The 18,942-nt window shown below is 40.6% G+C and overlaps 3 protein-coding genes across 6 annotated transcripts; 2 read left to right on the forward strand and 1 right to left on the reverse strand.

Annotated features, from left to right (window-relative positions):
• Nucleotides 1–7,419: 7,419 nt before the first annotated feature.
• Nucleotides 7,420–9,628, reverse strand: LOC143143643 (adenylate kinase 8). Its single transcript, XM_076305131.1, has 11 exons — nucleotides 9,593–9,628; nucleotides 9,377–9,503; nucleotides 9,204–9,295; nucleotides 9,040–9,136; nucleotides 8,864–8,956; nucleotides 8,661–8,801; nucleotides 8,390–8,563; nucleotides 8,191–8,315; nucleotides 8,014–8,123; nucleotides 7,771–7,945; nucleotides 7,420–7,686 (listed from the first exon to the last, which is right to left on the reverse strand). Exons 2-11 carry the CDS (start codon nucleotides 9,498–9,500, stop codon nucleotides 7,420–7,422), a joined length of 1,398 nt encoding a protein of 465 aa, XP_076161246.1. The 5' UTR covers nucleotides 9,501–9,503; nucleotides 9,593–9,628.
• A 445-nt stretch (nucleotides 9,629–10,073) lies between these two features.
• On the forward strand, nucleotides 10,074–12,861 carry LOC143143023 (ATP-binding cassette sub-family F member 1). The gene is made up of 5 exons (XM_076303850.1): nucleotides 10,074–10,482; nucleotides 10,558–10,783; nucleotides 10,857–11,499; nucleotides 11,570–11,748; nucleotides 11,822–12,861. The coding sequence occupies exons 1-5, from the start codon at nucleotides 10,130–10,132 to the stop codon at nucleotides 12,314–12,316; spliced, it is 1,896 nt and encodes a 631-aa protein (XP_076159965.1). The 5' UTR covers nucleotides 10,074–10,129; the 3' UTR covers nucleotides 12,317–12,861.
• Nucleotides 12,862–12,977: 116 nt separating this feature from the next.
• Nucleotides 12,978–18,555, forward strand: LOC143143022 (uncharacterized). 4 transcript variants are annotated; one of them, XM_076303848.1, is made up of 9 exons: nucleotides 12,978–13,329; nucleotides 13,855–14,312; nucleotides 14,392–14,571; nucleotides 14,646–14,780; nucleotides 14,852–15,099; nucleotides 16,234–16,592; nucleotides 16,689–16,926; nucleotides 17,023–17,310; nucleotides 17,376–18,555. In XM_076303848.1, exons 1-9 carry the CDS (start codon nucleotides 13,173–13,175, stop codon nucleotides 17,509–17,511), a joined length of 2,199 nt encoding a protein of 732 aa, XP_076159963.1. In that variant the 5' UTR covers nucleotides 12,978–13,172; the 3' UTR covers nucleotides 17,512–18,555. The 4 variants fall into 4 exon arrangements, with proteins under 4 accessions (XP_076159963.1, XP_076159960.1, XP_076159961.1 ...); XM_076303845.1 differs by having other exon boundaries at nucleotides 16,234–16,926; XM_076303846.1 differs by having other exon boundaries at nucleotides 16,234–16,926; nucleotides 17,412–18,555.
• Nucleotides 18,556–18,942: the final 387 nt, after the last annotated feature.

Here is an 18,942-nt window from a genome sequence, read left to right on the forward strand (position 1 = left end):
GATAGGCGAGGTTGGACCGAAAGAGACGAAAGCAGGAAGTTCGAGTGAAATAGACTAAGGGAGGAAGAGGGTAGCGATGGGAACGACGTCGTCGCAGGTGACATTCGTTTCTGGCGAGTATCCGTAGACAAGATGGTGTAAAATGAACTCGATCGCTCGCTCGTTCCGATCACCGATGTCCAATTCAGATTTCCAAATGTGTTACACTCGCGAAACTTTCGCGATTACTCGATATCCAACGTACCCGTCTCTCGAGTACTGTGCGCAATAGCGAGTGTTCGCGGTAGGTAAATAGTTTTCCGCGTCAATTTCTTCCCAATTCGATCGAATAAGTACGAAGGTTTGTTCCAATGGAAAATCCGAGAAGGATAATCGAATTAGATCCATTGCTAGAAGAGGGTGACGGTACGAAAGAAGGGTACCGGCAGGGCGGCTCGGAAGGAGATAGAGAGAAACGCGAGAGGGGAGAGAGTCGGTAGGAGAACACCGGTGGGCCAATGAGAGGCCAGATCGTTGCCGAGGTAACCGCGGGGCTTTCCGACGGATTATTCGACCGAGATTGAAAAGTTAGCGCCGCGTGGCGGGCGGGGGCTCGTCGACGGAGCCACCCCTGCTTCTCCGGAACGAGCGATCTCCTCGCGGCAGGGCTAACACAACGGATTAAGGCTTATTTTCACGTTCGCGAGAGCTCGACCCCCTTTGGTCGACGCTATTATCTCGCTACGCGAACCGACGATAACGCACTCCGCGTCCTCGAACGACTCACGACTCGTGCGTCGATCTTCGCGATCGATCCCCGCGATTTTCTAATCGTCCTGGTCTCTTCGCGATCCAAACTTACGATCATTGTTATCCACTCGGAGCACTCTTTATACCTTTCGCTGTTCGTTTATATCTCGGACTGGTATCGGATTTATTTCGAGTAGATTTCAAAGTGCACTGTATTCCTTGTCGTAAACTTATCGTAAAGGAGTAGTCGTAAACTTACTATATCCCCAGCGATAACCCGAGACTTTGCCGCGTAGCTCGGAGAGCAGGTACCGAAATTTTCATCGGGTATCAAAATCAAAGTTAAAATAGTCCGGGTCGAACGGTTCGATCGTCTTTGGATTTCTCCGATCGAAGGTGGGTTCGGCTTGGTTCTGGAACTCGGTATCGCGGCGAGGTCGACCTCCGAGAATCGTCGGGAGCGTTCGTCGGCGACGGGTCAAGCGTGAGGACGTCCCGGAAAAGTGTTTATTTCTGCATGTACACGGCGCACACGGTGCGCGTCTAGCAGGCTGCTTACCTGGGTAACCACTTCGGGGTTACCTGACACGTACATAATTAATGCCCGTGCTGACGAGAGCGCGACACTCGCGCGCGTGCTCACGGATTATCTGTGCCGGCGAAATAAAACGCGAGGAGCGGAATATCGTTCGAAAGCCGGGCCTGGGAACGTCGAAGGAAAATCCGACGCGGGAACGAAAGAGATGAGAAACTGATTCTTGCCGGATGGAAGTCGCGGTGAACGAAAGGAGAGATCGAGACGCGGAGCGGAGAGGAGGATGGTTAGGTTGGCGAGCAGGAAAGTTGTCCGGGTAACCGACGCGGAAACGCGGGGTAATGACTACTTTTTCATATTTTAATTACGCATTAATTAATTGAAATGTTTCCCCGTTCGCGAGGGCACTCGAGCAAAATGAGAGGCGAGTAACTCCACGGAGCCGGCTTCGGCTTCGGCGCGTTTCTTTTCCTTCCTTTTTTTTTCCTTTTTCTCATTTTTTCCTCTCTTTCTTCCGCGGAACGCGAGGCCCCTCTGTGTCTCGACGGCGCTCGCCCCGGAGAACATACGCCCGTTTCCTTTCCTTCGTTCTCTCACCCTTTCTCGCGAAATTAGGTAGAAGCCTTTTCACGAGGCTCGTTTCTCTTTTAAAAATTCCAGCGTACAGCTAATTGTACCGTTAATGGCTTTAACGTGAAAGGATTTCTCTGATAGTGCACCTCCTTCCACCCCTTCCACTCCCCCACCCCCCAGCCCTCCTCCTATTATCAGCGGGCGAGCTCGCGCGCGGTAGCGGTGCTCAAAGTACTAATTAAATTAGTTCCGTAAAGCGAAACTCGTCGGCCAGACTTTCGAACTTATCGATTCACCGCTATCGTTAAAATAATTACGAATGTTCGCCGGTAATTGTACGGATATATTTCGTCGGCTCGAGATTCGTAAGCGACGTCGACGGAATCGTCGTTGGGTTCTCGTCAACGATGAGTCGGGTCTAACGTTAACGGCGAAAAATTCCCAACGGGTGGTGCCAATTTCGTGAAATTTCGAGGGAGATCGTCGACCGCTACCGAGTTCGCGAATTCCGTAACATCCGTGTGGCAAGCACGCTAAACCATCGGTTTCCCTTCGGAAGCATTTGCGATGTTTTCCGGCGAGTTAATCTTCAGTGGTTTCGTTGCGTCCGTTTCCAACAAGGTTACTCTCGTTCGGTATTCCCGGGGACCGTTTCGGGCTAGCTGTCTCGATATCTCGAGGGTCGCGGAGGATGCTTCGTTACTCGTTATCTGACGCTGAAGCTCGTTGCTGTACCGAGGGAACAATAGCGGGACGGGAAGCAAGTAAGAACGAGACGGAGAGGGAGAGAGAAAGACGCAGCCAAAACGAGAGGACTGCCGGGCGAGCTTTTGTTAGCGCGGATGCTTGCCTACGTGCAATTGTCATCTACTTGTTCCAGCCATTGTTTCCGGTAACTCTTTCGCGGTAACGAGGAGGAACCTCAATTAGAACGGTTTGAGGACTTAAACGCCCAGAGGCTGCCGGGTTTTAAGAGGCAAGGATGCACCAACACCGTCGCGCGAACATTGTTCCCTTGCGAACGATAACTCGGTGATACCTTTGGCTGTATCGGTGCTCGTGGCACGTCGGCCAGAAACTTTCTTCGTCGGGATAATTACTAGGCACGCTCGAGGATATGATATCGTTACGCTTTCTACGGGCTACCCTTTGTCGATGTTACCTCAAGTGCATGCTGAATCCACGGTATTAATACGATTCGGATGAAATCTTCCTTCTCCGAACGCAAAATTCAAAACGTTAAAAAAAATCACATTTCGTACGCGTCGAGTCGATATTTTTAAATCAGTTACAAACAATCCCGTCGGTGGATGAAATGCGATCCTTGTTGCCACTCCGTCTCGGTGAACTTTGTACACTGTGAGAGACAAGGGCGAGAAACACTGAGAAGCCTTGGGGATAACTCTCCGACGATCCGATACGGAACACTGTACCATTTTTAGCGATGGAAACCCGTTGATAGCTATTCCTCGTCGATGCTTCCAAACGGCACGATTAGGTTAATCTCCAAACCGCCCATCGCGACCAATCGTACCACCGCCCGGTCCGATCAATTGTGGGAGGACGAATAATGGAAACGAGCGCCTCTACCTCTTGTCTGTTATCCTGATGGGCAAACAAGGCCACGCTTTGAAGCTCAAATTGAAATAAATCCTGTTATCGTTACGACATTAACTCTCCTGGCTCGCCACCGTCCCGTGAAAGCTTCGAGCGATTAAACCACCTATTTAAGTCTCTTTATGATTCGCGAAATACCGCGTCGCTTTCCCGAATGAAGTGCGCGCAAAATCTCCTACCCGGGCCAGACTGTTCGACGATGTACCCTTTGAAGCACTAATGATACGAAAAATTGGCGATTTTACGATGCGTCGGTTCAACAATATCGAATCAATATTTGTTTCATCGACGAGAGAAGGGGAAGGGGGCAGCCGCAGGGAAGCACGTTATCTACATCGTGTATGGACACGTATAGCTACGTTCTGTTATCGGAAATCCATCCGAATATCTGGAATTTTTTTCGGCCGGCACGCGCGACCCGTTTTATGATCGCCTGTGACGCGTAGCCAAAATTAAGATCTACGGAAGACGAGACACGTCCGATAGAAAATAATAAACACGGACAAACGAAAGTCACGGTGCTTCGTCTTGCTGATTTTGTTGCTTCCTTTTTCAAAATTACCGACCGTTCGCGGTGTATCGTAACTGCGAGCGAATGTGTCTGTCCGGTGACTTCGGATTCCATCCTTCGAGCGTTCCTGTAGTTCTCCTTCTTAACGGAATCTTAATTTCTTGTTTCCCAGGTCTTCGCGAAACACGCGCGAGAAACGACGTCCGCGCAAATTGTTACCAGAGTCCTGTTATCCTGGCTTGCGTAGAACGTACGGCCAAACCGCGGGACTCGAGGTCCTGGAACCGCGTGGACGTCGTTCCCTAAGTTATGAAGTCCTGGTGGTGCGGATGCTTCTGGCGCCACGCGGTTGACGAGTGACAGGACGTTGACGAGCCCCGAAGGACGTCGCGTTCCTTCGGACGGAAAGGAAGCCATGTTCGTTCGATCGACGGAGAATTCCGTCTTGCATGGGGTCCTGATCGACGGAATACTTAACCTTTGCAAGCTCGTCCGAGCTTAGTCCCTGACGATCTCGAAGGGGGATCCATCTGTCCTGGAAATACCCACTCGCATGGTACCCTAGTGCCATTGGATATTTGTAAGATACAAGCGCGGACCGACGCGTTGACAGACGCAACGGACATTTTGGTTCGTCTATGAACATTGTTCGAGTAGAGGTTGGCGGTGAAACGGGATGGATTCCAGGGACGTAGGATCGCCGAACCGAGGTTTAATCGTCCATTGAATTGCTCGGGTGAAAATTGTTAGTACCGCGCGAACATTTTCTAAACCGTTGCAAAGAATTGAAGAACCTCCGAGCTGCAATTGGTCCAGCGTTTCTTTGAGCACGAAACGAAGAACAATGATACCGTGGTCCGTTTCTGGAACAGCACAGGGAGTGGTACGATCCTGACGATTTCGATCAGTCGGACACTGCGATTGTTGCAGAGTTATGCGAGCCTAATGCATCTGTGGATCCGTTGAAAAAAAAATGTTCCTGCGCATGTATGGTGGACATGGAGTACACGACTCGTTTTCAACGCATACTCGTGACGTGCGTGAGGTATAGGGGTGCAGGCTTTCCAGTAGGATGACATCGAGGATCAAGGACATCCTGGCACGTCGCGTTCGCTTCATTCGATCCTGTTACTCGAGCTTCTTTTGTCTTTTGAAGTTCCTACCTATGGGCACGGTACACACGTGTTGGTTCACCAACGTGACAAATATGTTGCGTCGATGATCATCGGTAAATAGTAGGTGCGATCCACGGTAATTTTATCCATCGATCGGTTGAATTTAAAACTCGAGAGCTCGCGAAAGACGCTTTCGGAATCGTTTTAAATCGTTGGTGATGTTGATCGGTTAACTCCCACGGATTCAGAAAATTCGAAGTTGATCGACGATAAAAGGAATCGGTGATCAAAGTTCTTAAGGAGCAACAACGTCGTCGAGCTTTCAACATCGTTGCGGTTGTTTCAAGCGTGTCCCGTTCCTGTGTATCGGATAATTACGAAGGATCGATCCTTTAAGGACTACCTTCTCGGAGAAACTGCTGTCCTGAGACGACGATGAAGACTTCTACGTATTGGTATCACCTGAACGTTCGTCCCGAACTTTCTCGTTTGAGTTTAGGATGTGCTTCGTAGAAAAGTTCTTTTCGTTTGTGTAGTACTTCCTGACGATCGACCTCCAGTCGTCTCTAGTTTCCTAAGCTTCGACTTCCTGTTTCCTTCCGGTCGCTGCGCAGTTACCCGGAAAAAGAATCGCTCGATAATGGTACCGAGTCACGTTCTTCCCTCGATGCGACGTTGATTCAACATCGACGCAAGCTGCAACGACGGATTCGATCTTAAATATTAATGTAACACGATCGAAAACTGTTCGATCGAACAGCAATTATTTTATCGTTAGATACTTTCGTTGTTTGTACGATTCAATGCCGTTGACGTAAACTCGAATAAAACCTGAATAAAACTTCAAACCGACGTTACAAACAGTTCTTATCAATGACTCGATGATACTTACAACTCAGTTCTCGTCGATTGTGCTCTCCTAATACAAAGAACGTAGATTGTAATTCGACAAATTCATCTCCAAAAAAATAAAAGTCCTGTCAATTGGAGGGCGAGATAGCCAGGATTTCATCCCTCGCAGCAAGCCCTGCGTGCATCCTGTGTTCGCGGTCGACCTATCCGACCCTATACGTCCTTGATCCGGAAATATGCTTCGCGTTTGAGGCAATTATCCCTATTAACGTAGGCGTCGTAACGCCCTTAATTCAATTCGATCCTCTCATTCCTGCCTTTCAATTTCCCGATGGCTGTACATCACATCCATCGGCAAAAAAAAAAAAACGTTCCATTTATAAAATTTGTATTCGATGAAAACGCTTTTCTTATTATTAATATAAATTTGCAACGATGCTGTCTAATTAAGACAGTATCAGATTACAAGATATAAGAAGAAAGAACACGTAAGAATAAGAAATCGATTATGAATTATGATTTCCAGTTGGCAATAGAAGTGGTAAACTATAAAAAAATATTTGGTTCACTTAGAAGGTACTTGAAAAAATAATCTATCGACCGTAATATTCGTTTCTTCGAATCGAATTTCTTCTTTAGACGTTTGTTCGTGTTGATAAAAGGAAGATATTACAACGTGTGTACACATGGATAGAAAATTGCCGACTTCTGCATCGGTATGATAGCCGCAGACCCATTTCAGCGCGAACAGACTGACGTTTCGTCTACGTCATCCGCGATTTTACCCTTTCCAGGGCTGCGCAAAGCTGAATTTCTAGTTTCAAGGCCATCTACAACATTTTATGCGAGAATCCATCGTCCAACACAATCCTGGTAGATCGTTAAAGTAGAAGACATTTTGCCATCTACTTTTTACGGACAAAACCACGCACTGGCAACGAATATTAAATTAAATCGTACATTGCAACGTCAATAAACCGCTGAAAATATTCATTGCACTGTGGACTAACGTTTTTTTTAAATTTTTATTAAAAAATCGGTCGGTAACAGGAATTCTCGATATCGGTCGGCCCTGATTTCGCGATGACGTAGGTTATGACGTCATATACAAATATTACGTGCCAGAGGATCGTCTAGCTCGACACCAGCGACTGTGACGTTGCAAGAACGGGATGCCTGGGATGCCAGGATAACAGGACTCGCTACAAGTATCCCATTTTCCACCCTTGCGTAGGGTGAAACATCTTCGATACTCTACTGTAAGATCCCTTCTTCTATATTCACGGATCGTAAATGTTAATTGTGAAATTTGTAACGTTTGTGGAGTCAGCCATACACGTGTAAATGTCAACTACTCGAGTACTTGCATTTTTCTTATAGTTGAATATACGAAAGCGCTAAGTTTCAATACGCGTCAGCTATACCACAAATTTTTCATAAATTTTCATCGTTGTTTCGTGGTTCTGAATCCATTTTGAATTTAACCGTTAGACGAAGGTGTACGTAGGCTCAGATACGCGTATCTCGTCGAATACATTGGAATTCGATTCGTCATCAGGATCGAATTCAATGTCCATTGGATCGATCACGGGCGGAGGTCTTGGCACCCTCGAGTATGAATTCGGAGCCGGGCACATCAAACATGTTTCCACTTTTTCCCGAACGACCTTTTCCTCCACGTTTCCATCGATTTTTACCGCGGATTCGCCCGCGTACTGCATCATGTCGGCCACATTCTCTTCAAATTCTTGAAGCTGTGATTCAACAATAGCAATCACGATCGGGAAAATTAATGTTTATAAATTGACGACTGGAAATTTTAGTAGACATGTCCTTACATCTCGTTCGACGATTAGTCTGTAATCTTTCGGATGTACACCTAATTTACAATCATTTGTATCAGTGTAACAACTTATCGTGGACAAGTTGTGCTTGCTACCAGTGATAACATTGTACCGACGATTAAGCAACCTTTCTCTGCAGACATCTCCTTGTACCTCCACAAATATCACTCTAAAACATTCAGTGCACGTAGCAACACTCTCATAATTAAATACTTAAAATTCCTATTATTTTGTCACCTATTTGGAGGTGTGGGATTCAGATCCAGCAGCTTAAAATCTTCCACCGTCTTTGGATACCCGGTTAACACCCAACCTCTTTTCAAGCACTCGTACCCAGATATATGTTTCTAAAAGTTGAAAAGTTAAAATGTACACTTCGAAGCGAAGGAGATGTATTCATTAATTTTTTCGTACTTCGACGATCTGTATCCTAATTTCAGGCTTGGGTCTTACTCCCAATTTATACTCGAACGATCGAAGCTTCTGTCCCAAAGTATTTTGTTGTAAACGTGCCTGTTCTGCGACGTAATCGTAGTCAACTGAAAAATAAAACAATTATCGTTGTCGTAGTCTGCAATTGGTTGTAGTAGATCGACCGAAAATTAAGAATTACTATGAACAAGATTAAATCGCTTGGTTAAGGATTTTGCCAAAGTGGTGCAACCAGATCCTCTGGATCCAATGAGCACGATGCGAAATAGCGACGGTGCCCCATAATGTTTTTTTATTTTCGCCAATTTTGCGCAATCTTTTCCAAGTTCATCGATGGTCCGAATTCCGACCTCAACTTCCTTGAAATATATCGTTTTTACGCCATCGTTTTAACGATTGCAAACGCAACTATATCATTTGTTCGATCACAAAATTTTTACGAAAGATTCAACCAACTATTAAACAATTCGAGTACGCCTCTCGCAGTTCTTGCAATTTTTTCAGATAACGACGTTCGTCCGACTTTTTTGTAGAATTCGCCGGATTATAACCTTCCTGGTAAATGGCGTCCGTGGAAATATTTTTCCAATTATCTGCAAAGAGAAACTATGATAATTTATTTGATTTGGATATATCTAGGACCTTGCACTTTTACCGGATTCATTTGAAATTGTCAGCTGTATGGCGTGCGTTGGTAATATTCCCAAACGTTGAAACACTCGTGCCTCTTTCTTCGTTCTCGGTAAGTCTGAACAATTAAACAAGAAATAAGCGTTGAAGGTTCGTTCATTTATCGCATATCTACGAATGATTTTAGACGCCATTTTTTACCAACGAGGAGCCATCCGCATTTATGTAATGCCCCGCTTTCTAAAATTTTTCTCATAGCCAATGCAAGATCTTTCGATTCTACGCAATAACAGTCATCCTAAAAGAATTCGAAAATATTCGTTCTTAGCGGAAAGATGAAAACATCCGACAACAATTTCGCTTACATCTTCCTTAACACATGCTTTTTGAAGGTCTTTCAAGGTCAAGGGACGGACACCCAATTCCTCCTGAAGAACTTTTGCTAGAGCCATTCTATCTACGCGTGTAAAATATATTTTTTTTTCGTTAAATTATGTATGCATTCCAAAAACCGGTTCCTTTCCTTAAGTCATTTTACCAAATCTTGGAGGAGCAATCAGAACAATCCTGGAAGCATCCAGCCTTTTTACAGCATATTCAAGGTATTGTTTCATAAATGCAAGATGGTCGTCCGGTTTTTGAATTACCAGCTGAGTGGCCATGTCCTGTGTAATTTTTTGCTTATGAACACTGATCAAAAAATATACCAACTAAATAACCACAAAGATATTCATGATAAATAGAGGTTATTTACGTGAAATATTTCATATATGCGATGTTTCTCTAAATAGGCTACAAATTGTGCGTTAGTGGCACGCATTTTGCTTTCTGCTTCTTGCAATGCTGACATTTTTTATGCTAATAAACTTGATGATTCCAAAATGTATTTTTATTTCATTGCATTTTATTAATCATACATAAATATTTCAACTGTTCAATATCATGGCATGATATTATTCGAACGTTAATGTGTTCGAAAAGTGTGTCTTTTATTTGTTTTCTTATTTCATTAATTAATTGAAATGTTCAAATAAATAATAAAATACCGTAGATTTGAATATTACTTTAGCTGCTTTCATTTCCTTTTTAATGTTAAATACTGTTTTCATTATTGATCCTTCCTGCGTTTTTTTCGTGACTATTATACATGGACACATGTCGAACACCGCAATATGCTAAAGTATGTAAAGGTTGGATGGCGCCACGTGTTTTGCGCTTTTCCTCGCTGCCAGACATTACCAAGAAAGTGTGGAAAAGTGAGGTTGGGAAACCAAGTAGTACACGTTCCAGTATGTCAACAGATAAGAAGGTATCCGATGTCACGAAAAAGATATCTGAAATGGACGTGGAGGAAACTGGGAAGAAGCTGACCCACAAAGAAAAGAAAAAATTGAAAAAACAGCAAGAATATGAGAAAACGATGGAAATGTTAACGAAGACCGGTGGTCAGGGTCACAGTGAACTCGAGTCAAATTTTACTGTCTCTCAATCTCAAACTCAGCAACGCACTAATCAACAATTAGAAAATGCCGTTGATATCAAGGTGGAAAATTTTAGTATTGCTGCCAAAGGAAAGGAGCTCTTTACCAATGCCAGTCTACTGATTGCACAGGGCAGACGATACGGTTTGGTAGGACCAAATGGGTATGCACCTTCAAACCGTTTAATAAGTTATACAAAGTATAATTTAGATGTCTGAAATTTTTCTTCTCTTTTCAGACATGGCAAGACCACCTTATTACGTCACATTGCAAAAAGAGCATTTGCTATTCCACCTAATATAGATGTTCTGTATTGCGAGCAAGAAGTTATTGCCGATAATACTCCTGCAGTAGAAGTAGTACTTAATGCAGATGTCAAATGTCAAAAATTATTAGCAGAGTGCAAACAGTTGGAAGAATTAGTAGAACAAGGAGACACTTCTGTTCAAAGTAGATTGCAAGAGGTAATTTTTCCACCTATTGCATTGAATTTAAATACGTATATAAACATTTAGTTGAATAATGTATATCTTATAGGTCTATGAAGAACTGAAAGTTATTGGTGCAGATTCTGCAGAACCAAGAGCTAGGAGAATTCTTGCAGGTCTAGGATTTAGTCGTGCTATGCAAGACCGTGCAACAAAGAATTTTTCTGGTGGTTGGCGTATGCGTGTTTCTCTTGCAAGGGCACTCTTTTTAGAACCTACATTGCTGTTACTTGATGAACCAACAAATCATTTGGATTTGAATGCTGTTATTTGGCTGGACAATTATCTACAAGCATGGAAAAAAACTCTATTAATTGTTTCTCACGACCAAAGTTTTTTGGATAACGTGTGCACAGACATAATTCATTTGGATCAGCAAAAACTATTTTATTACAAAGGAAATTACAGTATGTTTAAAAAGATGTACGAACAAAAACGAAAAGAGATGATAAAAGCATATGAGAAACAAGAAAAACGGCTTAAAGATCTCAAAGCCTCTGGTCAAAGTAAAAAACAAGCTGAAAAGAAACAGAAAGAAGCTTTAACTAGGAAGCAAGAAAAGAATAGAACAAAAATGCAAAAACAAGATGACACGACACCTACAGAATTGCTACAGAAACCTAGAGAATACATAGTTAAATTTAGTTTCCCTGATCCACCTCCCTTGCAGCCACCCATTCTTGGTCTTCACAGTATGTGATAAATATTAAATTGTTCTACATCTATATCAAGATAAGTTTGAAAAGTAATATTTTGTTTCAGATGTCAACTTCTCATACGAAGGACAAAAACCATTATTTATTAATGTTGATTTTGGAATAGACCTAAGTTCTAGAATAGCTATAGTAGGACCTAATGGTGTTGGTAAATCTACATTTTTGAAGTTATTAACTGCTGACTTACAACCAGTGAAAGGAGAGTTAATAAAAAATCATCGATTAGTAAGTAGAACTTGACATTTACTTACTATTTGAATAGAGAATTTATACATTAATGTACATTTATCATTTTCAGAGGATAGGTAAGTTCGACCAGCACTCTGGCGAACATCTGACTGCTGAAGAAACGCCGTCAGAATATTTAATGCGTTTGTTTGATCTTCCATATGAAAAAGCTAGGAAACAATTAGGAACATTTGGGCTTAGTTCTCATGCGCATACAATTAAAATGAAAGATTTATCAGGAGGTCAAAAGGCACGAGTGGCTTTAGCAGAATTGTGTTTAAATGCACCCGACGTTGTAATTTTAGATGAACCGACGAATAACTTAGACATAGAATCTATCGATGCTCTAGCTGATGCTATTAATGAATATAAAGGAGGAGTTATTATTGTATCTCACGACGAACGTCTAATCAGAGATACAGAATGTTGTTTATACGTAATTGAAAATCAACAAATTAATGAAATTGATGGAGATTTCGACGATTATAGGAAAGAATTGTTGGAAAGCTTGGGAGAAATTATTAACAATCCAAGTATAGCTGCAAATGCTGCTGTTCTACAGTAATCATTTTGCCTTTGTAGAATAGTTACTCTTCAGTGGCCTGTGGAATCGATCCCTTCAGACACGAACACTCATTTAATACATTAAACGCTTTTTACATGTCAATTTTTTCCCCGTAAAATTATTAAGTTCTAATTATTGATTTGAAAATGCGATTATTAATGTTCTAGATGCAAAATGTCGTTTAACTTGCGTTTAAAGGTATTCAAGATTGAGACACACGAGGTCTGATAGGGTTAAAATATTGTAAAATTGTAATAAATCTTCAATTTACGATTTCTATATGAATTGCAAATGTCATGTCTATAAAAAACTAGAAAGCAATAATCACTTCTGACATGAGTTTTATTATTAGTAAAGTTAAGATATTTGAAGTCTTTTAATTTCTCATGTTTGACAATTGCAATTCAATCAATTAGAAATATTATTCGAGTCTACGAAGAAATATTTATATACATATGTATTAAGTTCTGCACAGAACTGTATTTTGTATAATAAATATTTACTTCATGTTTAAATGACAAAAATAAAAATGATTCACGGAATAATTTCTGATTAAATAATCTACGCGTGCATGAATTTTGTATCTAAGTAAGAATATACACAATTATCTATGAACATTATATGTTCTGTAGATGCAATAATTTTTGCCGAAAGGAATTCGAAAAATTTTCTTATCACGAACTGTTCTAGTGATTTCCGAGAAATTGAAAGAGAGTTGGTTCTACTGAAATGCGTACAACCGGCGGCGCAATGTTCGCTGCCAAAAGGGGCAGACGAGTGATGTGAAAATTGTCAAATATTTTGAGCGAGGTGGTGTCCCGCGGTGAACTTGATAGTGTTCTAAAAAACCGTCGCGATGTCCAGTACCTTGGAAAATAAGATTTTGAATTTGCAAGAGCGTCTTAGAGCAGAAAATGAATCGAGAGACAGGGACAGACAGAGTGGCGAGGTTGGACCAGGAACGGGCCTTCAGTCGTCATCCACGGGAACTGTCTCGACTTCTGCCTCACGACGTGAGTTCGATTTAAATATCGTCCGTGAGCGTAATTAAAGTTTTCTTTGACCCTTCCTCGGAAGGTTTTTAACGTAACCGCGACTTTGCCACTTGTCGTACAGGTTATGTTGACCATCACAATTTATTCTGTTGATTCTATATATGATACACTTTTGGTCCCCTTGTTTAACGCGTAGTTTATTTTATTTGAATTGTTTACAAATAAACGTTTACACACTGCAATATTTTTATCTTCTAGCCGGTAGTTCGAGTTTCGAGATAAACGAAAATTCGTTTAAACGAATCGTATAAACAAAAACAATGTACTTATTTCTTATTAAAGAAAGGGTTTCTTTGTGTCGCTGATAAAAATAAATACTCTCTTTCATCTTTTAAGTGGATCTCAATTATTTCTTGTTTACAAAACTACCATTCGGGTTTGACAATTTGAATGTTTCACATTCGTAATGAAAGTTGAAAATTGTTTTAACAACGAAGAAAGTGTAATTAGATATGAGAATGATGTTTGACCTTTTTAATACAGCTCCAATTCCAACTTTGAAAGTCTCGCAGATACCTCCAAAGAAACAAGACAGTGAATTTGAGTCAAAACTGCAAGAAATCATGAAGATGAATGGTATTTTGAATATTAATGGACAGAGATATCAAACTGAAATGAAAGATTTAGAACACCTAGGTGAATTAGGAAACGGTACCTGTGGACATGTTGTTAAAATGAGGCATAAACCTAGTGGTGTACTTATTGCTGTAAAACAAATGCGACGTTCTGGTAATGCAGAAGAAAATAAAAGGATAATTATGGATCTTGATGTTGTGTTAAAATCACATGACTGTCCATATATTGTGCAATGTTTGGGATGTTTTATCACAGAATCCGATGTGTGGATTTGTATGGAATTAATGGCAACTTGTTTGGACAAATTATTGAAAAGAACTAGGCAAGCAATGCCTGAAGAATTTTTAGGAAAAGTTACAGTAGCAGTAAGTGATAGTAAAAGTTGCAAATTTATCTTTAATTGTATTAGAAACAATAATTACATGAAAAATTATACTTTCATAGACAGTAAAGGCATTGTCATACCTAAAAGAGAAGCATGGTGTAATTCATAGAGATGTGAAACCTAGTAATATTCTTCTTGATGAAAGGGGAGGAGTTAAATTATGTGATTTTGGTATATCTGGTAGACTAGTTGATAGTAAAGCAAAAACTAGAAGTGCAGGATGTGCTGCTTACATGGCTGTAAGTATGAGCATCTACTATTTCGATAAAAGTTTAAATTATTTTCTAAAACATTTCTTCCATACTTTTTGTAGCCCGAAAGAATAGATCCTCCAGATCCAACAAAGCCAGATTATGACATAAGAGCTGATGTGTGGAGTCTGGGTATTACTTTAGTAGAATTAGCTACCGGAGTATTCCCTTATCGAGATTGTAAGACTGATTTTGAGGTAAATAATGTATACATAATAACACTTTGCATTCTTTAAGATAGCTATTATACTGTTATTCAAATTTGTAGGTACTGAGCAGAGTAGTACAAGATGACCCCCCATCCCTTCCATCGGATGCACCTTTTTCAAAGGAATTTAGAAGTTTTGTGAGTTGCTGCCTTACAAAAAATTATAAACATCGTCCAAAATATCACAAACTCATGGAGCATTCTTTCATTCGAAAATATGATGTACCTCAAGATGACGAAACAAACTCCTCTGTTCTAAATTCTGGCTGTCAATGGTTTGACAGAGTTATGCGACAATTAGAACCAAGGTAAACTGTTATTGAGCATACTTATCATAAGCACTAAAATGTAGTTTTCAGGCATTTCATAGGATACTGTTGAATAAGAAAAAATAAATGACATCAAAAAATATGGTAGACACATGCTCTTAGAAAAGAACATTACATAGAAGTGAATAGAGTTTTAAACATAGCATGAAATTCCCAACTAATATCATAATGATTTGGTTTGGTTTGAGAAATAACCGGGTATTGTTTTTTTTTTATATTAGTTTAAAAAAATTTTAACACACTTCAGTATTCATGGTTAATGGGTAGGTATTAAAGCAGCTCGAAAAATTATGCTGAGTTTTAAAGTTGGGTTTTTGTTGGATACTAGTTTTTACATATTTATTTTTTATTTATTGCCGAATGGCACTTAAAAACCTGTCCATACATCTCAATTAAAAGTTTGCGTGCGTGTTGAATTGTGTTGCAGCGTTGAGCTTGAGGGAGGCAGCGCAGCATAGCATCCCCCCTCTCCCTCGCCCTTGCCCCTTTTTCCATTTTCCCTAAAAATTTATCCAAAAATTCCAAAAAACTTAAAAAAAATAAACCTCACAAATATCCAAAAATCTGCCCGATTTTCATTTCGAGTTGTTTGGTTTGTGCACGCGCCTGTTACACACCCCACCTTTCAACCCCCACTCATGGTAAGCATTGTTTTTATTTATTTGAATATTTGTTTATTTGTCTTTATATTATGTAGCGACTTGCCGGTCATGTGGCACAAATAATTTTTCCCTGTGCACACTCCATTCATCAAAAGAATAGTTCATTTATATTTGTACTTTTATCCTTCTTTTAAGCTGTTAGAAAATATCAATCGGACGTTCTAGTTGTGTTTTTAGCATGTAATAGTTTATATTTTTTAGTTTTGAACACAGATAGTGTCTATAATTTGTTACCTTAGAAAAAATTCCTCTATCCTCATCTGTGTTGCATGATATATGATTAACGCTCTAACTTCTATTAACTCTCTACAGACTCGGATTTTTTGCAGAACCATCGTTGCACAGTTGTCTTGGGTGGCAGTGGCATTTACAAATGAATTATGCCACTTTCCGGGTGTCAATAATTTGCGATTGACAATGTACGAAACTAGTTTAATATTGATCAATTCAGTTTCAGATTGTCAGGGTGGCAGCAACGAGTTACTGGTCATGTATCTCTAAAACAAACAGCTCATCTCAGGGCTCAATCTGAAGTACCAGCTTTCTTACGAAGCAATGTCACCAAAGACTCACAGAATTCCAGTTTTCTGCCATTTCATCAACGATCAAATAGTGAGAATGGTGCGAATTATGTATCTTATAGTCCATACGCGCTTAGACGGAAGGAAATCTCCAGGCCGTTTTCTCCTCCTTCGTCCAATGATGTGGACACATCGGAAATGAATTTTCAACGATCGTATTCACCGTATAGACAACATGTCGATCAAAACAGGGACTACTCTTCGAATCACTGTTCAACTAATGGACAAGGTAGACAAGAAGGAAGACCGTTTTCTCCTTATCGACAGGATGTGAATATAGATACAGGGAGTAGACTGTATTCACCATACCACGGACGCTTTACAGAAGATCGAGACACCAGCAAAGAACGATGGCAAAGTGTTTCTAGATCCTTGAGTCCGTTTGCTCGTGACTACTCGCCTTGGAGGCGAGAAAATGTCGATCCTCCGAACGTAGTACAAGCAACGGAAAGTGGTCGTTATTCACCATTTCTTCAACAACGACTAGGACAAAGTCCACCTGTGCCTCAAACTCATCCACAATCGCATGATATTTACGGTAGCCCCATGATTAGTCGTAAAAGGTAAATATCAACGAATATGATCTACCATTACAACATAATATTGTATATTAATTTCTTGTAAGTTCAACTTCTAACTTTTAATTTGCTTTAATATAGGTTTCCTTCTGAACCTCCTCCACAAGGATCTCGTGGTTCTACTAGCCCTGAATTACTAATCTCCCGTTTCGCACATCAATTGAAACAAGATCCTCCGTCTGTTATGCCACCGACTCAGGGTGGATCAAAAGAATCTGTTAAGAAGCGTTTTGGTTCTTACGTTCGTCTCAGGCTTGGAAGTGAACGTGCACCTTCTCCGGAACCACCGCCAAGACTGAGTCGCGGTGAATCTCCTCTCGCTCTTAGAAGGAATATAATGGATCAAGCGTCTCCTTCTTTTGCACGAAGGTACTATCGCTTCGATTTATTTTAAGGTAATATAAAATAAAGAAAAATGTGATTCATTTTCAAAGGTACGTTTCATCTTCACCGCCTCAACCTCCACCAAGAAGATTGTCGGAAAGCATGTCCGTGCCTGGTAGTCCTCAACATGTACGAGCTCGTCTGCGTTACACCCCCGAACCTCAGAGAAGACCTCCGCCACCATAACCCACCGTTACGATTAAATCATATTCCTTGTTGGTGCCATATGCGATAAAAATAACTGAATTAATCATGTGTACCACGTAGAATGGTGTTGTAATCAACGATGGTCGTGCACATAGAGTGGTCTGTGCACAGTATACTTGAAAACGATTCTAAACCAAAAAATAGTTGTTTGTAATACTCGGTGACACCGTGAACTATAATGTACGTATTTTAAACAAAGAGATTCGGATACGTACCGTGTACGATATTATTATTACCGAACATGGAGAGTTCACAAAAATGAAACGAAAAGTTAGGCTCCTAGATTCGAGAGGACGGTCTTTGGGATTAATCTTCACACGATTTTCTTTCGTGGCTGTAACGTAACGCGTTGAACTACTTTGTCAATAATTCTCTTGTCGACGTGTATTTATATAGGATGCAATCACTGATGCAATACGATGCTCAACTTTTTATATTGCTTGTAAAGATATAAATAAATGTAGTATGTTCGACGTTTTTCTAAAAAAACACAGAAAGAACAAAAAAAGATGAAGAAAATCGTTCATAGGAGATGCGGCATCGTACTGAACGCGTAAACCGTTCCTATCACTCTTCGTTTACGCTTCTTTTTTTATCGAGGGACATAAGCGAGAGAATATTTCGAACGAAACTCGCGAAGGAGCTCTCTCTTCCTCGAGCGGCCTTGCAGTATCTCTGCAACTCGACTTAGCAATGGCGACATTTTTCACATTTCATTATCGTTTGTAATAATACCAAACGCATACGGCGATCGCAGTCAGGAATCGATCGAACGGAAACCAAATCGTAAGAATTATAAACTACGTCTCCATGAAGAAAGCACAATATTCACGTCTCCTAGATTCTACGAATTTCAACAAATGTATATTATTTAAATAAGAGGCGTGTTTGGGCTAGAACGTTGTAATTATTATTTTTAATTAACATTTATTCATTAACATTGTTCAGTCTACACCCGTAATCACCTTTGTCGCTTATTTGACAAAAGGATCTGTTGCAATGTAAATAAACTTATATTTATACGATCCGCTTCCTGTCTTTTTTTTTTTTTTTTTTTTAACCAATCCTATCTTTGTTGAATCTTGGTATTATTCTAAGATATCTTAACGGTATCTATGATTATCTCATGCAAGTACTGCTGCTTATTAGTTACAATGTATTTTTATCATGTGCTGCCACGTAATCCTAAGCAATTTCTTTTTGTCGAGCGCTCATGCGCGCTACCATTGTTACATTGTAATGGTTTCATTTCAACAGCAGAAATTTTATTTATTTGATGCATACCAGCAAAGCTACGAAATGATAATATTAACGAGTCGGTCGAAAGATTAACTAATATCGATATTTTGCATAAACACAAACACTGATTTGTATTCAATATTAAAACAACATTGCGTATAATTGGTACTA

Source organism: Ptiloglossa arizonensis, chromosome 2, assembly GCF_051014685.1.
Source record: "Ptiloglossa arizonensis isolate GNS036 chromosome 2, iyPtiAriz1_principal, whole genome shotgun sequence".
NCBI classification, from domain to species: domain Eukaryota; kingdom Metazoa; phylum Arthropoda; class Insecta; order Hymenoptera; family Colletidae; genus Ptiloglossa; species Ptiloglossa arizonensis.